We start from the raw sequence: 19,913 nt of genomic DNA on the forward strand, positions 1-19,913 counted from the left end.
TAAATACAGGCACACAGTTTGCATGGACCAGAGGTTTTTGCAGCCCCATCCCACTATCCAGGGACTCTCCTTTTGTGCACACCATCCCTTACATTAGAGACCCTCCTCTACACCTTGTACTACACCGTCTTCATGCTGCCTCACGATATGGGGGTACTTTCCAAGGGTGGTCTCTTGTACTATAATACCAAATAACCAGAGACCTTCCATCATAATCCTCCTGGTGCTGGCAACTATACTGAAGGGAAGACTTCCAGATTGCTTGTGGCGTAAAGCTTTCCAACATGCTGGGTGATCACAAATGGGGTCTCTTTTCCTAAAAACATTTACTCTGCTTCCCAAGGCTCTCACACCATGCACACACTCCTCTTATTGGGGCTCTCCTCCCCCTTTACTGGTCACCCCTTGCCAGGGACCGGGGACCGCCCTCCTCCTTTCTGGGTCCTGGCTCACTAATATTGCTGCAAATGAGAGTCCTAGGGGTATATTTACTAAAATGCGGGTTTGAAAAAGTGGTGATGTTGCCTATAGCAACCAATCAAATTCTAGCTGTCAATTATTCAGTGCATTCTACAAAATGACAGCTAAAATCTGATTGGTTGCTATAGGCAACATCACCACTTTTTCAAACCCGCAGTTTAGTAAATATACCCCTTAGACTCTGATCCCCACGTGAGTTTGACATAACACTGGTACTTTTGTCTTGCACCTAATCACCTCACTTCCTACTGTACTTCCCCCGGGGACCTCGTCTGTCATCAACGGGGGGGCGGGACTGCACTATAGTAATGATGTGTTACAGAGTAGCAGTTTTGTGAGTGAAAATGTCTTGTTAATGAGGAGGACAGAACAGAATGGCAGGCTGGCTCAAGGTGACAATAACTCAACATGCATTACAAGAGTGTTATAGAGAAGGGCATCTATGAACGCACAGCACACTGAACCTTGAACTAAATGGGCTATAACATGAATACTGGGAATCATCCTGCCTTGGGCCACGATGCATGCTGATTGTGGTGGTGGTGTAATGGTTTGGGGGAATGTTTACTTACCACACATTGGGCCCCTGAATACCAATTGAGCATTGTTTAAATGCTACGTCCTACTCGGGTATTCTTATTAACCATGTACATCCCTTTATGGTCACAGTCTACCCATCTTTTAATGGCTACTTTCAGCAGGATAACGCACCATGTCACAAAGCACACGTCATCTCAAGCTGGTTCCATGAACATGACAATGAGTTCAGTGTACTCCAATGGCCTCCACAGTCGCCAGATCTCAATCAGATCTCAATCCAAAACAGCGCCTTTGATATGTGAATGTGAGATTTGCAGCCTAAATGTGCAAATCTGCAGCAACTGTGTCATGATATCATATCAACAAGGACCAGAATATCTAATCAATATTTCCAGCATTCATGCCGCAAAGGGCACAAAAATACTCTGGCGCAGGATGGACTAAATTGCATAACACACTAAACAAAGTTTAAAATTATATGATGTAAATACAAAATACTCACTAAAATATTAGCCGAACAGAGAAAAGGCTGCTGTAAATAAGGAATAGCCTATATATCCCTATTAGACCAAAAAAACATAAATACTGAAACAGCGCTCTAATCATCTGGTTATAAAATTAAAACAAGGAGTGCAGAATTTTCATGCCACGAAGAATTCAATCTGTTCTGGGGCAAAGGTAAAGGATGGCTTTAGTCCGCACTCCTACATTTGTGAAATATAAGAAAAAGTGCATCATCACTGTGACTAAATTTGCATAATATAAAAAAAAAAGTATATATCCAGGTGAAGAGACAGTGTTTTTTTAAAAAAAGAAGTGCAGTTCCTATATAAACACTTATGCAGCCAGACATCAATTGACTGTACAAAAATCAGAGCATCCGAAGTACAGACAAAGTATAGTCTAGTATACATTAACAGGCAGATTTATATCTGGTGACAAATGCAAATAAAACAAGCCACATAAACACAAATAAAATAAAAAAGTCTATCATATCTAGTGTAACTTTGAAAAAGATGAGTCATTTTTGATGCTAAGAATTACATGGTTTTACCATATCCGATGTTACCTAGAGCAAATGAAGTAAAGTCATTTTCTTGCCATTTCCTCTTCAAACTTTGACTTCCTTGGATTCATTTACAGATAGGTGTAACTCCAGCTATCCTATAAATAACTTTTCTACAAACCAGAAGTAATGTTTCCCATTATCTTTGCTTTCTGATTTCTTCATATATTTTGATGCACTTTCAACTTATATTCAACAAATCTTAATGGGCAGGGTAGGGCAGAACAGCGGGGCATGTGCCCCCGGGCCGGACCCCTTGTGAAGCTCTTGGGCCAGATTTTCCTTGTAGGCCTTCTCCATGTCGGAGTAGTGGACATCGGAAAAGCGTATCCAAACCCATACAACATACACATACATGATATATATATATATATAGATATAGATATAGATATATCTATATATATATATATATATATAGATATATATATAAAAAATACATAAACCGATCAGCCACAACATTAAAACGACCTGCCTAATATTGTGTAGGTCAAGTATAGCAAGCCTGCCTCCCAGTGGCCTTATGCAGGAATGCCCTTTGTATATCATATATAGTCAACATAGTGATTATAGTGAACATTTATTAAATTATCTTTTTTTTAGTGGGAAATTTTCTAAAATAGAGACTCTACAGAAGACAATTCAGTGTTCAGAGTTTGCTGCAGAATAGTCAAATGTGGCGCCAGCCCCAGTAATGTCATACTGCTGCTTTGTTTTTTGTTATTAGTAGACTTAACTTATACTATTATGCCTTTTATATCTAAGTAATACTATATTAAATAAGGAATGTTAGGGCCATGAAGCTGTAAGGTAATGGAGAGAATAAACGTTTGAGATCTGCATTATGTATGATTCTAGTATATTTCCTGCGTTAACAGGTTTTTTAAATATAATTTTATGTTCACAACTGCTATCATTAGTGGAGTTACTGTACATAGTAATCACCTATTTCTACTTTACATGATCTAAATTCATATTTCCCTGTAAAATACAATTCTTACCATGTATTCTAGGTAGGCCTTGTACGTTATTTCTTATTGATTTAAAAAAAAAAAAAAAAAACACAGTTTATTATAAGCAAATTCAATAAACATCACATGAAGATGGTTATAGTGTTTCAAGATCAATTGAGACACTATATTTGATGATCTTAGATGCACTAGCTTAGCAGAAAAGAGTCCCTGTGAATATCATATACTACCATAGTTGTCAACATCTTAAAATATGTGGTATCTTTGGGGCCACCCTATTGGGCCTGGAACACTCCAGCCAGGAGGTCAAATTATATAGATTTAACTCCCTGATTTCACAAAGATAGCAGGTCCCCTTTTGTTAAGTACATGTTATTCTAAACCTGTAGCAAAATAAAAGGAACAAAAAAATATCCATTAATTCAAAATTAGAAGGGGCGGAGGTGGTACAGACTGTAGTTAACATGCTAGTAAGGTTGATCAACTTGATAAAAAGCTTGTGTTTAGCCATGTTGAACATTTACTTAAAGGCCGACACTATCATTCATTTCAACATTTGGGAATGTAAAGAACTACCCCTTTCTCAAGAACAGGCACAATGATAGTCATATTTCACATTGGAAATCTCAATCAGGGCTACACAAAATCTTGGTTGCCAAATCCCTATGGCGGCTGAAACATGCACTCTGGCATTAGAACTTGGAAGTGTCTGCCTGGTGCCAATATAACTAGCCCACAGTTGAGAAGAACACAGTCTCATAATGTTATGCTATTACTGCACCCAGCGCCACACCCCGATGACCTCATATCCAAGGATTCTGTGTAGGAGTGTGTCTTTTCCCACAGGAATAGCACAGCACTATGAAATGCAATGTATCCAACTCTACAGAGTGGTTCAGATGGTTCTATGGATCTAAATGCTTAGGTTTATATAGTGAATGGGGAGCACATAGGTATGGTTGTACATGTTTGAAATTCAGTAAAAGAAAATAGTAAGAGTAGTAAAACTAGTAATTGTACATTATAAAATACAGAAATATGCTTATCTCTGACAGCGCTGTACTTAAAACTAGCCAGATATTCAAAGCAGACCCTACAGAATACTGCAAAGCACCTTCAGAAAAAAGTTTAGCTGACACCAAACTAGTGGTCCACAGTATAGCATTGCTTTCACAAAACTCATCTGCATAGAAAAATTGTTATAAGGAAACCTTTCCTACAATCTCATCACAAAATGAAATGGCTGAAGTATGCAAAACATAATTCAATAAGCCAGAACCATTCTGGTAGAGTGCTGTGGAGTTATTTGGCAACAACTAAAAATGTCAAAAGCGTTCCTTTGAATTTTCACCTCATTTCCTATTTAACATCAAATTTTAGACATTTGTAAAACATTCAAACTGACAAAAGGTGTCCCAACTGAAGGAGAGGGGGGGGGTTGAGAAAAAAGTCCTGACAGCACAAAGCTAACTAGATATATAAGAAGCATACTGGATATAGTTCTCTACTGCAATGATATACTATAATATAGCTATATAAGTATAAGAATATTAAGGACAAAGCAGATATTATGTGGGCTGAGCCAATACACGAGAATGCAACCCAGCAATTTAATGGAAAGCGGTGACATGACTGCAGCAAAGTGATTCTGTCCAAGCGATTTCATAATTTCCTAACAAACTTATAGCTAACAGTGCTTTGAAATATATGGAACTAACATTTTCTGGTTTTTAAAAATAAGACCTTGTAAAGTAGTCTAAAATGTCAAATCTATTGCTAAAGGTGATGTAAACTGTGGTTCATGTCTAAGGGCTAGATTTACTAAGCTGCGGGTTTGAAAAAGTGGGGATTTTGCCTATAGCAACCAAACAGATTCTAGCTGTCATTTATTTAGTACCTTTTACAAAATGATAGCTAGAATCTCATTGGTTGCTATAGGCCATACTTACCAACTTCCACCTGCCAGGGGAGGTGGGCGTGATGGGGGCGGGGCTCCCCCCCAAAAAAGCGCGTCATTTTGGCCCCGCTAATGGAGCCAAACTAATTTCAACTAATTCTGCCCACTTCACTAGGAAGTGGGCAGAATTATGCCAGATGAGGGGGATTGCCACACTCTCCCGGGAGTCCGGGAGACTCTCGCAAAATGCGGGAGTCTCCCGGACATTCCGGGAGAGCTGGCAAGTATGCTATAGGCAACATCCCCACTTTTTCAAACCCGCAGCTTAGTAAATCTAGCCCCAAGTAGCTATAGTGGTGCCCGAAAGTACCAAAAGAAGAAAATTAACTTTATTCATTTAAGTTAAAAAAAAAAAAAAAAAGATATACTTTATCTACATTTTAAATAGAAATATCTTAAATAATAAAAACAATAATATATTTATAATAATAGTAATATATAAAAAATAGTAATATATAATAAATGCACTTATCTGTATCAAATTTAATGCAACCTTCTTTCCTTCTCTCTCTCTGCTTTGATGTCTTCAGTGCAGCTATTGGGAGACAATGGTGGCAGATGAGGTACAGCAGCAGGGGATTTCTGACAGAAGGGAGGAGCAATGTGTTGGTGGGGTCAGTGGCAGCATTAGATGCCTGGCAGCAAGGAGAGCGGGGAAGTTGGAGCACATCAGTGTCTCCAACTTCACAATGTAAAGTGTGGGGGTGGGGGGGGGGGGGTATATCAATGTAAGAAAATAGCACACCACAGTACAGCAGCCTGGGTGGGAGAACATATAGATATAAGGGAGAGCTGTCATTCCCCAAAGTGAAATAATCGATATAGATGACCAAACGTTCACCTCTTTTGCACCTGTTATACAAAGCTTGATTCTGACACACCCACACTTTATCACACTCTTTCTCTCATAGCCACACACACACACATTTCTCATACACACTGACTCACACTATTTTTCACACACACACATCTTTCTCATACAAATAATACAAATTCACTTTCACACTACTTTTATACAAAGGACCATCCATCCCTTCCCATAACTAAATAAATATCAAATAACATAATAATTATATAAATAATACGTACTTGGAACTCCTACTCTGACAGTCTGCTTTGTGCTTATAACGTTCAGCTCAAAAACAAAATGTGTTAGATCAGTGTCTCTTAAACCTGGTCCCTAGCAGTGCATGTTTTCCATATCTCCTTGCTTTAGCACAGGTGTATTCATTACTAACAGACATTGTAACAGATCCATGGGTAGTATAATTATTTCCTTTGTCACCTGGAAAACCTACATTATTCGGGGTCCTGAGGACTACGTTTGAGAAACACTGTGTTAGATCATCAATGAAAACAAGAAATAAAACAAATCAAAATAAAATAGATATATTTGAGGACACTTATGTTCATTATATGACATTAGGAGGACTTTCTAAACCCTAGTGGGATAATTTTTAATGTTTTATGTGAAGATTTTGTGTGTTTAAATGTAAGTGCATTGGGATATATATTAAAACACAACTTTTCAAAGGATAATGCACTAGACATTTTGACATTTCTCATACATACTGACTCACACTCTCTCTCATTTGCGGACTGTATGATGTCAGCCAATTGGAGCACAGCAGAGGCAGTGAGTAGTTTCTGCATGAGCAGGAAACTGCATTAAAGAGGAGCACAGACTTGTACACTTATTCTTCCATGGTGCACTGCACCAATGGCAGATTGTGTGGGCCCTTGTAATTGCTTTCCGGACCCACCCACTAGGGAAAGGCAGCGGGGCCCTCAAGCAGTGGAGACAGCCGGGGTTCTCTTATGAAACTAAAACTACAGTGGGCACAGACTCACCAAAACTGTACCTGGTCTGACTAATCTCAATTTCTGCTGCGACATGCAGATGGTATTGTCAGAATTTGGCGTAAACATGAATCCATCCTGCCTGGGGTTGATGGTGAATGCTGGTGGTGTGGAGAATGTTTCCTTGGCACACATTAGGCCCATGACTACCACTTGAACATTGTTTACCTGAGTATTGTTTCTGATTACAGTCAAGTCCATAAATATTGGGACATTGACACAATTCTCATATTTTGGGCTCTATACACCATCACAATGGATTTGAAATGAAACAAACAAGATGTGCTTTAACTGCAGACTTTCAGCTTTAATTTGAGGGTATTTACATCCAAATCAGGTGAACGCTGTAGGAATGACAATGGTTTTCCAATATACGTTATATTCCAACGGCCTCCGCTGTCACCAGATCTCAAATTTCCCAAAGAGCATCTATGGGAGGTGGTGGAACGGGAGGAATCACAGCATGAACGTTCAACCAATAAATCTGCAGCAACTGCATGATGCTTTTATGTCAACATGGACCAGTCTCAAAAGAATATTTCCAGCACCATGTTGAATCCATGCCATGAAGACTTCAGAGTGTTCTGGGGGCGAACGGTGGTCTTACTTAGTACTATAAAGATGTCTAAAGATATATAGACTTTCCCTCTGTTAGATCTAAAATTCTGACCCAAGTCTGCCTGTGGTGTCAAGTATATCTGGAAGCGCTTCAATCAGCTGGAGAGAATTGACACAGACCAAGTTCTGTATACAAGGAATATTCTCTAGTTTATTGGTACAAAGATACAAGTTTTTATAGCCTACTGAATAAATTAATCCTACGTCATATGCATACAATTCTATACCATTAGTCTATGAGAGGCACTACTGATTAACTTTCTCACGTATTGTTGTGTTTATTTTTCTCCCCCTTCTACGGACAGATGAGCCTATTGTTTTTTATCTCAAGGGGAGTTGGAGATATGCTATGTGCAACATCATGGGCACAGCTGCCATACTACGAGCTGGATATCAAACTGTTCATTGTTTCATACCTTGATACATTTATTTTGGTGTTCTCTATTAGTTCAACTTCAAGGCCATAGGCCCACATATTGCAAGACTGCAAGTCAGCAGAAAAATGAATAATCTCTTCTAGAAAATAATATTTCTATGCAAGTTACAATAAAATGGCTGAACAAAGGCCTTATGAGGCCTTAACAAAAAATCATATTTAACACCTCTATAGGAACCATGACTGTAGCACAGCATTTGTATACCGGTGTTGTCACTAAATCCTAGTGAATTGTTAGGCTGCATTTTCATTAAGGTTTAAGCCCACATAATGGCTGCTTCTATTGTGTGTAGTAGACACATCCACTAAGAAAACTTAAAGGAAAAATATAAGACGTATATAAAGAGTATACATTTATGTATTTTAACATTCTTCGTAAATTAAGAAAAGAATGATTTGGATGACTTCTATATTAATTTTGTCACTGGGTGGTTCTTTGCTATTGTTTATGGATATACACTATACAGACAAAAGTATTTGGTCACAACTGTTAATTATTGAATTGAGGAATTTCAATCAGAACTGTTGCCAGAGGTGTATAAAATCAAGCACCTAGCCATGCAGTCTCCATTTGCAAACATTTGTGATACAAATGGGTCATTCTGAAGAGCTCAGTGACTTGAAGCGTGGTACTGTGATAGGAATAAGATGGTTCCTGAAATTCCATCCCTGCTGGATATTCCATGATCAACTGTAAGTGATATTATTAGAAAGTGGAAGCATTTAGGAACAGCAGCAACTCAGCCATAAAGCGGAAGACTACGTAAAACTACAGAACGGGGTCAACGACTGCTAAGGTCCATGGTGCGTAAAAGTCATCGACGCTCTGCTGATTCCATGGCTGAAGAGCTCTGAACTTCCACTGGCATTAATCTAAGCACAAAAATGTATGGTGGGAGCTTAATGGAATGGGCTTCCATGGCTGAGCAGGTACATGCAAGCCCCGCATCACCAAGATTAATGCCATTGAATGGAGTGGTGTGACGCACACCGACACTGGTCTGTGGAGCAGTGGAAACATGTTCTGTGGAGTGATGAATCTTGCATCTGTTTGGCAGTCAGATGGGCGACTGAGCTTGGCGGATGCCATGGAAAATGTTACCTGCCTGACTGTATTATGCCAGCTGTGACGTTTGGTGCAGGAGGGATAATGGTATGGGGCAGTTTTTCAGGGTTTGGGCTAGGCCCCTTATCGCCAATGAAGGGCAATCTTAATGCTTCAGCATACCAAGTCATTTTGGACAATGCTATGCTTCCAACTTTGTGGCAACAATTTGGGGAAGGCCCTTTTATATTCCAACATGACTGTGCCCCAGTGCACAAAGCAAGGACTACAAAGACATGGTTTGATGAGTTCGTTGTTGAAGAATTTGACTGAGTCGCACAACCCCATCGAACTGGAACTGAGATTACGAGACAGGCCTTCCCGTCCATCAGTGCCTGACCTCATACTCAACCGAATGAATGGGCACAAATTCCCACAGAAACACTCCCAACATCTTGTGGAAAACCTCCCAAGAAGAGTGGAAGTTGTTATCACTGCAAAAGTGAGACCAACTCCATATTATAGTATATGTATATGACTATAATGTCATAACAGTCCCTGTTGGTGTAATGGTAAAGCGTCAAAATACTTTTGTCCAATATATATATATATATATATATATATACACACAAACTGCAATAGTTTCAGTCTGGTTATTCGTTTGCCTCCCATGGCAGTCTTCATCAAATGCTCAGAAAGTGTTTTTATATATATATATATATATATATATATATATATATATATAAGCAAAATGAGGCCTTTCTGTACTCCATGTCACCAGTTGTTACCACTAGTTATTACTCCGTATCGAAAAGCAGTCAATTGTATACATGGGAGATTCCAAACTTAATTGGCAATAAAATTTATAGATGTAATTTATGTATGCCTCATAGTACATTTGTGTAAACAAAAAAGCCTGTCCTCACAGACCAAACAATTAATTGGTCAAGTTCTATAGTTCTCTTACCAAATAAGTATCTTTGTAGATGGAATCTGTACTCAGTGACCTGAACAGTCATACATGATTGTATTTTGAATTTTATTGCTGATAAACGTCTGCATTTCCTGTATACAGTAGGCTGTACTTTTACATATGGTTCAATAAAGATTATGAAACTTTATGAATAATCGGGAATACCAAAGTGCAAGTTTTCTTTTTTTTTAATATTTCACCTCCGCTCAGAAAGCGCTCAGCATACTCAATATATACACATTCAGAATAACTTGCTCATGTTTTAAGAAATATTTATACAAACCCAAATACAGGGACTTATGTTAAGGGGAATGCAAATTACCGTTTTGGTGTTTACACAGTTTTTTTTAAGTCAGAAACACAACTTGCGTTACACTTTACATGAACCCACAGTGTACAATTTTTCCTATAATAGTCACAATACCCATTATCTACTATATGAGCAAGACAAACTATAAAAAAATTACTACTTTGTGTCCCCTCCACTGCATGTAAATGAGCACCTAATAAAGACTTTAATTGAAATCTAGTAACCTGCAATGAAAAACCAAGCTTACTTTTCCTTAGACTAATATCACGTTGTAAATTTATAATACATGACCAGTGTTTGCGGTAACATTCCATAGATATAAAAACACTCAGTGATAAACTGGATTTATTTTCACCTTAAGACTCTTTCATTGCATTTTATTAAAGACGTACTTGATCAAGTTTTGGAGCAGATATTTATAGAAATATGGCAATATACTGGAAAAATAGTGACAATTTCACAGAAATGTGGTAAAATTCAGAAAACAACGAGCCTTAACTTCAAAGAGTATATTTACTAAACTGCAGGTTTGAACACCTGTAGATGTTGCCTATAGCAATTAATGAGATTCCAACTATCATTTATTTAGCACATTCTACAAAATGACAGCTATAATCCGATTGGTTGCTATAGGTAACATTTCCACTTCTTTTCTTCAAACCCACGCCGTTTTAGTACTTAGAATAAAACTTGTTTTAACCATGGTATATTGTTTCACAAATTAAATGCAAGGACTACTTGTCATTATTTTACATATTCATAATTTGGAACAGGCTTCTTACAAACAATATGCTTTGCAAAAGCCTCAATCTTAATTGTGGTTTAGATTTCATTATTGTCCTTGGGTTGAGGATTACCAGAGTGTGTTATTTATAATTACACATATCTCTAATCTGGAGCACTTTCTTTATGATTACCCTAGGAAGCTTCATAGCTATTTTAGTATATGCTGTGAAATGCTATTTTGAATCCTTTGACATAAAATGTATGCATGCACTACATTAAATTTTATTTATAGGTTTCTTTGTAATTACATCTAAGCAATCAGACACGTGACCCACATTTTTAATGGGGCAGGTCTTTCATGAATAATTAAGGACATAACGATTTCAGCGGATGTGAAGAAACCTTCGACACATTCCCCGAGAAGCAGTATGCAAAAGGTGGCTATGCTATACCTATCCACTTCAGATATGGATCCTCTCCTGACCTATACTGAGAAGCAGACATCATCCTCCTACTTTCTGGCTTGTTACTAATGACAATTCCTGATCATCCATGACAATACTCGGATTCAAGTCTGGGCCACTCAAGAACATTTAGTTGTCCTGAAGCCACTCCTTTGATATCTTGGCTGTGTGCTTAGGGTCGTTGTCCTGCTGAAAGATGAACCGTCGCCCCAGTCTGAGGTTGAGTGCTCTAGAGCAGGCTTTCATCCAGGATGTCTCTGTACATTGCTGCATTCATCTTTCCCTCTAGCCTGACTAGTCTCCCAGTTCCTGCCACTGAAAAACATCTCCACACCATGATATTGCCACCACCATGCTTCACTGTAGGGATGGTATTGGCCTAGTGATGAGCAGTGCCTGGTTTCTTCCAGACATGACGCCTGGCATTCACGCCAAAGAGTTCAATCTTTGTCTCAATAGACCAGAGATTTTGTTTCTCATGGTCTGAGAGCCCTTCTGGTGCATTTTGGCAAACTTCAGGCAGCCTGCCATGTGCTTTTTACTAATGAGTGGTTTCCATCTGGCCACCATCATACAGGCCTGATTGGTGGATTGCTGCAGAGATGGTTGTCCTTCTGGAAGGTTCTCATCATGTCCAATCAACTGAATTTACCACAGGAGGACTCCAATTAAGCTGTCAAGGATGATCAGTGGGAACAGGATGCACCCAAGCTCAATTTTGAGCTTCATGGCAAAGGCTGTGAATACTTATGTACATGTGATTTTAGTTTTTTACTTTTAATAAATTTGGAAAAAACCTTTACACATTGTCATTGGGGTATTGTGTGTACAACTTTGAGTGGACAAAAGGGCTTTATTCCATTTTGGAATAAGGCTGTAACATAACAAAATGCGGAAAAAGTGAAGCACTGACTATTTTCCAGATGCACTGTATACCATTATTGCTCTAGAAAATGGTTGACATGGATTTCTTACTTAAAAGATTTTTATAGAAGTCTTTAACCACTTTAGTTGATTTTATTAATGAATATCTAATACAGCAGAAACCTTGTATGAACACTGGGTACACTTGCCCTCGAAGGTCTTATTTTGGAACTGTATCCATGATCTCCAACTGGGGTGTATCTACTAGTGGAGACAACAATTAGTTGGATGCAGTAGCAACTGATAAAGCATTCCTTTTATCCTTGTTGGACCAGGAGGTATCAAAGACAACTTTATTGGCAGATTGGAAGGAGGTTTTTTTTTTTTTTTAATCCACATTTTAGTGTATCAATTTGTCTTCACTGTCTCAAAACTGTTTTTTTTAATCTTGTTTAATATGTGTGCCGTGCTTCCATTGAGTTTTTTTTTCCATTCTTTGCTTTTGGTTATTACAGTATATGACTTCATAAAAATCATGCAAAATAGAAATAAAAACTTCACTTTAGAAAAAGTGACCTCAGGTGCAAGCTGGGGTGAAAGTGGCAATCAGCCACATCATCAGGGTCACTGGCTTTAAAAATAATTGCTTTTTGGGGCTTCCCTATATATACGGTTACAGCAAAATAGCTCAGACTATGCATAAACTATTCTAGGTAAACCAACATGAAATTAAGATGCTTCTACCACGCAGTTCTCGGCACCAATTTTCTTGAAATTCTATTTTTACTACGACAGAAGACTTAAAATGATGCAATGTAACCTAAGATTCTTTTAGAACAAAAGTGATCACAGTACAGGAGTCTATCAACTAAAAAGTCTTGGAACTGAAGTGCTCCTCCCCCCCCCCCCCCTCTCTCCCACCATCCTCTCTCATTATCTTATGTACCAGCACCCCCACACAATGATTGTAGCTCACTGGTCATACCTGTGCAAGACATTTCTCTACTGATTAAATAGTTTAGCAGTGCTCCTCATGGGGATTGTAAGAAATCTGCATGACAAACATTGTGCAGAAACATTTAACTCTTCGCTGTTGTAAAAAAACATTTCTGAATAATCAATCCCATAGTCGTATCTGTAAAGAACTGCATTACTATGTGTGACCAAGTCTGAAAAGATAATGTGCACGTTCAGTATACGGCAGTGACTGGTAACAGGCAGACGGCCCCTCAGTCTCCAACTACAGCCCCAGCTCTTCCTTCCTGCTTTGTTATAGCAAACAAGTATAACAAACACCTGATGATGTTATTACAAATTGGGGTCTCTAATTTTATGTATTGATTCAACTTATTAGAGAATAAGAGTAATGTGAGCCCCTTTTGAATGTAGGAGGGCAGCAACATGAACCCACCGCACTGAAGTGTACCAGGTTGCCCATCACTGGTATAAAGTGTACATATTTTGATTGTTCAATTTTTGTACAGAGCTTTTACCTGTGTAGAGGGAGGGTACCTTTGGTAATGATGAAACTTAGGAAAAGCCATGTTATAGAAAGGTTACAAGCGGGAAATCGTAGGATATTCATTTACAAGTCTTGTTCAAGCTCTGAGGTTACAAACAGGGGAGGGCTGGCAAATTTTAGCCTTGGAGCAAGACGCAACTATTTTAATGGAAAAAAAAAAAATGCAGACGGCCCAGCCCAAGGTAGTTCACTGGGAGACTGGCCAGGGGGGTTATTTGCCCCCCTGCACTCCAGCCTGCCCCCTGGTTACAAATCTGCCAGGAGACAACTGGAATATTTTCTAAAAAACATGTTTCTGCATAGTATAGGCACGGGGACATGCTGAAATGGTTCCAGTCCCCATCATACAGTGGAGGAACCAATTTTGTAGGCCGAAAGGAGAATACAGCCTATTAATTTAAGTCGCAAGCAGTCAAACATATTTAAGTACAGTCACAGCATTTTAATTGTAGGTCACTGCTGTTTGGGGCACTGTTCTCATGTCTCAATGACCTCACTAGTTCAAAAGTTAGGCTGAACATTGACCCAGAACACACAATGTCTGTCTGAGCTGTATGTAGGCAGTATGTGTGCACTTAGTGTCCTCAAAGTGCACCTATTTGCCAATTATGTTAAATGCAATAAAGACAAAATTTAACAGGAAAAAAAAAAAAGTCATTTTTTATTTATTTATTTTATTGGCTGCTTTGAGTCCATACAAATTTTTACAGTACAAAGGTAAGCATTAATCCAAGTTTTATTCACCCTTAAATATGAATGGAAAAAAAAAAGTTTAGAAATAAAACAATCCAAATTAAAGTTGAACACAACGCAGTTTAGATTTATTGCCAATACAGATTTATATGAAACTGGAAAGGGAAAAAAAAATGTATATACATTTTTATAGAGACATGACATTAAGTATTCAGTAAGTTTACTATTTTAAGTTTTATAATACACATTTAAGAGGAATGTTTTTTGTTTTTAAACCAAAAGAAAACCCACCCAGAATTCGCAAACAGCATTGGGGCAAAAAAATAGAAAGAAAAAAAAAAAATCAGTTAAATATGCCCTAATATTTCCCAAGATTTGTGTACAATGATTTTTCAACATCTTAAAAAAGTGGCAGGGTATAAACTGTAAAGTGCACCGTTCACCTACACAGTGGAGGCAGCCATATTGTTAATCAACTCCATTGTGTGTAAGGGGCATGCTGTATATTTCAACTGTACTCTTTTAAAACTTACATTTCATCAAATAAAAAAAACAAAACTTTTTTTATTGCACAATTAAGTGCTTAGCAATACTTTGGTTTAACTAAAGAGAAAAAAAAACCAAAAAAAAACAAAAAACATTTATAAAAAAGGGAAAAAAAAAAAAAAAAACTTGGCAAAGCAAAATTCAAAAGGTGATAAAATAATCGGAATCATTTGAAGTTACTAAACCTTCAAAACCTAGAAATATGGATATAAGCAGTAGCACTCGCACAAAAATCCCCCCTTCTATAAAAAAAACGAAATAATGAGTGGTTTAGTGGTAACCATTTAAAGATAAAAACCCTTAACAATACTGTGCAGTTGTTATATGTGCAGTGACCTCTTAACATGCAGATTAAAGACCATAAAGCAATTATTCAATATAATGAGCATCTACTGAAGACCACATTAAATGGGATTTATACCAAGTTGAGTTTTTTTATTTTCATTTCTTAAAGGCCTATACTGGTCAGTTGCCACATGTTTCAGAGGCTCACATGAACAGATAGGTAACAAAGACACCACAGAGAGCTGCAAGAGAATACAGTATGTGGGAAACAACCAACCCTCAAATATTGAACACAACAAAAAACTTATTAAAGCCTCTATTTGTTAAACACAAAAAGAAATTAAAACAAGAAAAATCCCAGGGAATACAGAGTAAAAAATAATTCACAAGTAAGCATGAACAAATCAGTATGAACTTTATTAAACAAAATCCTATTCTAGAAGACTTGATATTTGAAGCCCACTTAATCTCATCTTAACTATAATTATGTTTTGGTATTATTTGACACAACAGTAAGACAATGAGGTCACTGCTACAGGAATTAAAGTGCACCCATCACCTACATGCATAGTAGGTGGCTATTTTGTGAAAATCTAGATTCTTATAAATATTGGTTCATCAAGAAAATTGAAAGGTTCTATTCTGAAAATGGATTCCTGCACTGTGTGTGGGAGATGGGTGTATTTGAAACTGGTACACAAACCCCCCCAAAAAAACAATCCAGAAATGAAAGTATGTATTTATTCACAAAAGATGATTACCACTGAACAGATTCACTCTAGTGACAAGGTTAACAGCATGGAATTACAGATCAAAACTGAAAAAAGGGAAAAGTGAAGAAGTCTTTAAATGTGGCATTGTCAAGGCAACAGAGCACTTCAGAATTGGGTAACCAAACAGGTTAAACAGATAAATCTCTTAAAATGGAATAAACAAAAAGAAGGTTGAGTAGAAGCCTTTTTGCATGTTAAAATTATAAAAGAAAAAAGAAATATATTTATATATATTTATAAAATCTATAGAAAAAAGTCTTTAGGCCAATGCACAAAATGAAGATTTAAAGTAGCATGAAGAAGAACGGTTTATTAACCTCAATGCCCAGGAGACAGAGGATAATATGCAGCATTCTAAAAGCAGGACCCCGTATGCTGAGGAGGTTATAAAAGAAATTGATCCCATGCAAAAGTCCATCAAATAAAAGCTCTTTTTTAAAAAGGGAGATGTCAGGTAAAGGAGATGCAGGAACAAGTTCTTTGTAGGCACTTCTGTCTTGATTATGCTCTTCCACAATAGGGACTGGGGAAAAGAAAAATCACTTAAAATTTAACAAAACCAATAAACATGCAAGTTTTCACTAGCAAGATAATAGTGTGCATATATATTTTTTTACTGGTCCACATTATTGCAGAGATCGTAATCTTTTTGCACAGTCATAGAAGTCACATTACAGCGTATCATGGAGACAGAAAACTGGTCTGGTCTGCAGACCTGACATTTTCCAAGCAGGGGGGCAGCAGGGGTGAGCACAGTATAGTGTCTGTACAGGGCACGATCAGTAGTGAAATTGCCAGACAAAAAGTAATATTTACCATTATTGGAATAATCTTTATATAGTTACTTACGGAATTACCATAATTTTTTGAATACTCACTTAGGTTGAATGTTTACTTTTATTATTCAACCTAAGTTGAAGGCATATTAAAAAGGGAAAAAAACGATCAAGTACATAGACTGAGAAAACAGAAAGAGCCAGGGCATGTGGCAAGGGGTTAAAATGTAGGCCTTCCAAATGCCTTGCCAGGGTTGTGGGAACCATGCTAAACTCTTAGGGAAATTATGAAAAATAAGCTCTTGCTGTAGACCTCTTCTCCATTCTTGTTCATAAGAACCACGCTTTCCTACTCTGACTGCTGCCAAGATACATCAGAGTCTGGATGACCAGGTTACCTTGTGCGTGTGGAATTAGGCCATCATGTTGTGATCAGGGTATGCCATCCTCCCTCCATGATCACTGTAACCCTCATTTGGGTAGTCTGGATCAAGATCGCCCATTTGTTCTAATTGAAGGTCTTCTGGGTACATGTGATAATTTTCAACTTCTGCAAGGCAAGAAACTGCACATTTACTACACAATCATATGCAGCTGATTATCTTATAGTAATATTAATCCTGACATCATGGGTCAGTGAAGGTAGAAAACCATTAAAGTTTGAGTCTCGTTAAGACTGCAACATTAAAATGTTTTCAACCTTCACTACTAAATGCAGCCAGCTCCCGAAGGTGCAAAGTTTAATCCATCGAAATCAGCTATCATTTTACAGCAGAGCATTGGACCCCTCTGACATTACAACACATCCATAGCAAAATTCCTCTGTAATGAGGAAGTGGGGACTACTGCAAATTGCAAAACGTGAAAGTATCCTTTAATTCACTCCCATCTATATGCATCATGAAATCTGGAAATCTCGATGCAGGTTACATGCTGTGATAATGATGTAATTTCACTTACCATCTGGGTAAGGATCACCAATGGGAATCATGCTCTGCGCCTAGAATTGGAGAAAAAAAAATGTCACTAATCATACCACTTAAATGACAATTTTACCAAAAAGAGAATGTGTGTGGTGATCCTAGCAGACTAAATGAAATAACTCATATCCTTGTCCACCCAATGAGACCGAATCACTTACCGCTTCCCAGGCTGCTGGATCCTGGCGGAAAATGGCGTTAGTAAGCTCCACAGACACCCTCTTCCTGTAGTCTGGGTTCTTGTCCTCGGAGATGCGGAACAAGACAGCAGCAGCATAGGTGGCTGGGTGACAAAATGATGGTTATTTTGAGACAGTACTTTAGTTTCACCTTTACATATCCTACATACATTGTCCCATAAGCTCAATCATGGATGGAAACAAGTTTTCAAAAGGATACTGTCTAGAATGGCTTGAGTAAGTAACATCATTATGATTGGCATTATAGATACACAACACCGATTTTAAAATAAGAAACATTTAGGGGGGTATTCAATTGTTAGCGAGACGGGTGAAAAACCTGCGCTCGAAAAATATTACCGTTAATACGGTAGTTACTCACTGAATTTCAGCTCGCAGCTCTGAGCTGCGAGCTGAAATCCAGCGAGTAAATTACCGTATTAACGGATATATTTTTTCGAGCGCGGGCTTTTCACCCATCTCGCTTACAATTGAATACCCCCCTTAGACTGGCTTTTGCAGAGCTGTATCAAACGGATGGTTGCAATTAGCCCTTTTTTTTTACACTATGCAAAAAATGATTTATGCACAAATTTATGAGTTCACTGTAAAAGAAAACATTTTGTATTTACAGATAAAACCCATTACCTGGTTTTGACCAGGATTGTACAACCTACCCAAATTACACTGGCCTAGCTACAAGAACCAGACAAGGAGCATGGAGACATGCAACTCACAATTGGAACATACCACAATTATATTGAATTAGCATGAATTATTGTCAATGGGAATTGCAGTAATGAAATTACTGCTTTCCTCTCCATGCTATAAAAAAAAACCAAAACAAAAACAAACCACAGTGCTTGCCTCCATGTACAAGGTAATGCACATTTATAATACAAGAAGTGCTCCAGCTCACCTGTGCCCTCATTACGGCAATGCAGTAGTTCCATAAGTGGAGCAGAGGCACCTTCAGCATCAATGGTGTCTGCTGCCTCTTTGTCTTGTGCAAGTTCACAGAGCACGCCAGCCGCCACTCTCTGAATGTTCTCTACAGGAGAGTACAGGAGCTGTCAGGACAAGAAAGTATACAAGTCAATCACACAACCGACATTCATTCCTTAGAGCACAAGAGTCAAGTCATTTGGCTATAATAATGTAATGTAACAAGGCAACACTGTGCAGGAGACTAATAAAGAAGTACAACTCCATTCCCTACAAGCCCAAATATCTTCTTAAATGGTACATTATTACCTACTCTTTTAATTAGTCATGTGGTCCTTACATTAAATGGCTCATATGCTGCATTTACTTTAAGAAGTTGAAGTGGAAATGGAGTTGGAGTAGAATTCTTTTGTGGAGACTCCATGGGATAAAATTACTAAACTGCAGGTTTGAAAAACTGGAGATGTTGCCTATAGCAACCAGATTCTAGTTATTTAGTACATTCTACAAAATGACAGCTAGAAGCGGATTGAAAACATGGTTGCTATAGGCAACATCTCCAAACCCACAGTTTAGTAAATATACCCCAATGTGTCAATTTTATGGTCATTGTATTGCATTTGGAGAGCTTTACACCATGTTCAGAGTACCAGCAAAGACACCTGTCACACATGAATTAGTTACATTTACCACAAGATGGAGATTGTTCTCTATATAATTGGGAGATGACAATTTTTCCAGATACAATTTATTGTAAAACTGCAAATAAACAAACAATAAATTCTGTTTGCAAACATGTCACCACCACTTTAAGGGCATTTAAGCTGTGGAATTCTTTCACACAGTGAAGAACCATTTCCTATGCTCATGGTAAAATCCTCTCTCCTGTTCAAAGGGGTTGACCTAT

At 37.9% G+C, this 19,913-nt stretch overlaps 1 protein-coding gene across 1 annotated transcript in view; it reads right to left on the minus strand.

Moving 5' to 3' along the window:
• Positions 1–16,080: 16,080 nt before the first annotated feature.
• Positions 16,081–19,913, minus strand: part of JUP (junction plakoglobin) — a 45,153-nt gene continuing 41,320 nt past the window's right edge. The window contains exons 11-15 of the mRNA XM_075177175.1: positions 18,981–19,131; positions 18,044–18,165; positions 17,863–17,902; positions 17,301–17,452; positions 16,081–16,649 (exon numbers count right to left, since the gene is read on the minus strand). Coding sequence (XP_075033276.1) covers positions 17,316–17,452; positions 17,863–17,902; positions 18,044–18,165; positions 18,981–19,131 — 450 coding nt within the window. The 3' untranslated portion in view covers positions 16,081–16,649; positions 17,301–17,315. The remainder of the gene's footprint in view (positions 16,650–17,300; positions 17,453–17,862; positions 17,903–18,043; positions 18,166–18,980; positions 19,132–19,913) is intronic.

This window comes from Mixophyes fleayi, chromosome 6 (assembly GCF_038048845.1).
Source record: "Mixophyes fleayi isolate aMixFle1 chromosome 6, aMixFle1.hap1, whole genome shotgun sequence".
Classification (NCBI taxonomy): domain Eukaryota; kingdom Metazoa; phylum Chordata; class Amphibia; order Anura; family Limnodynastidae; genus Mixophyes; species Mixophyes fleayi.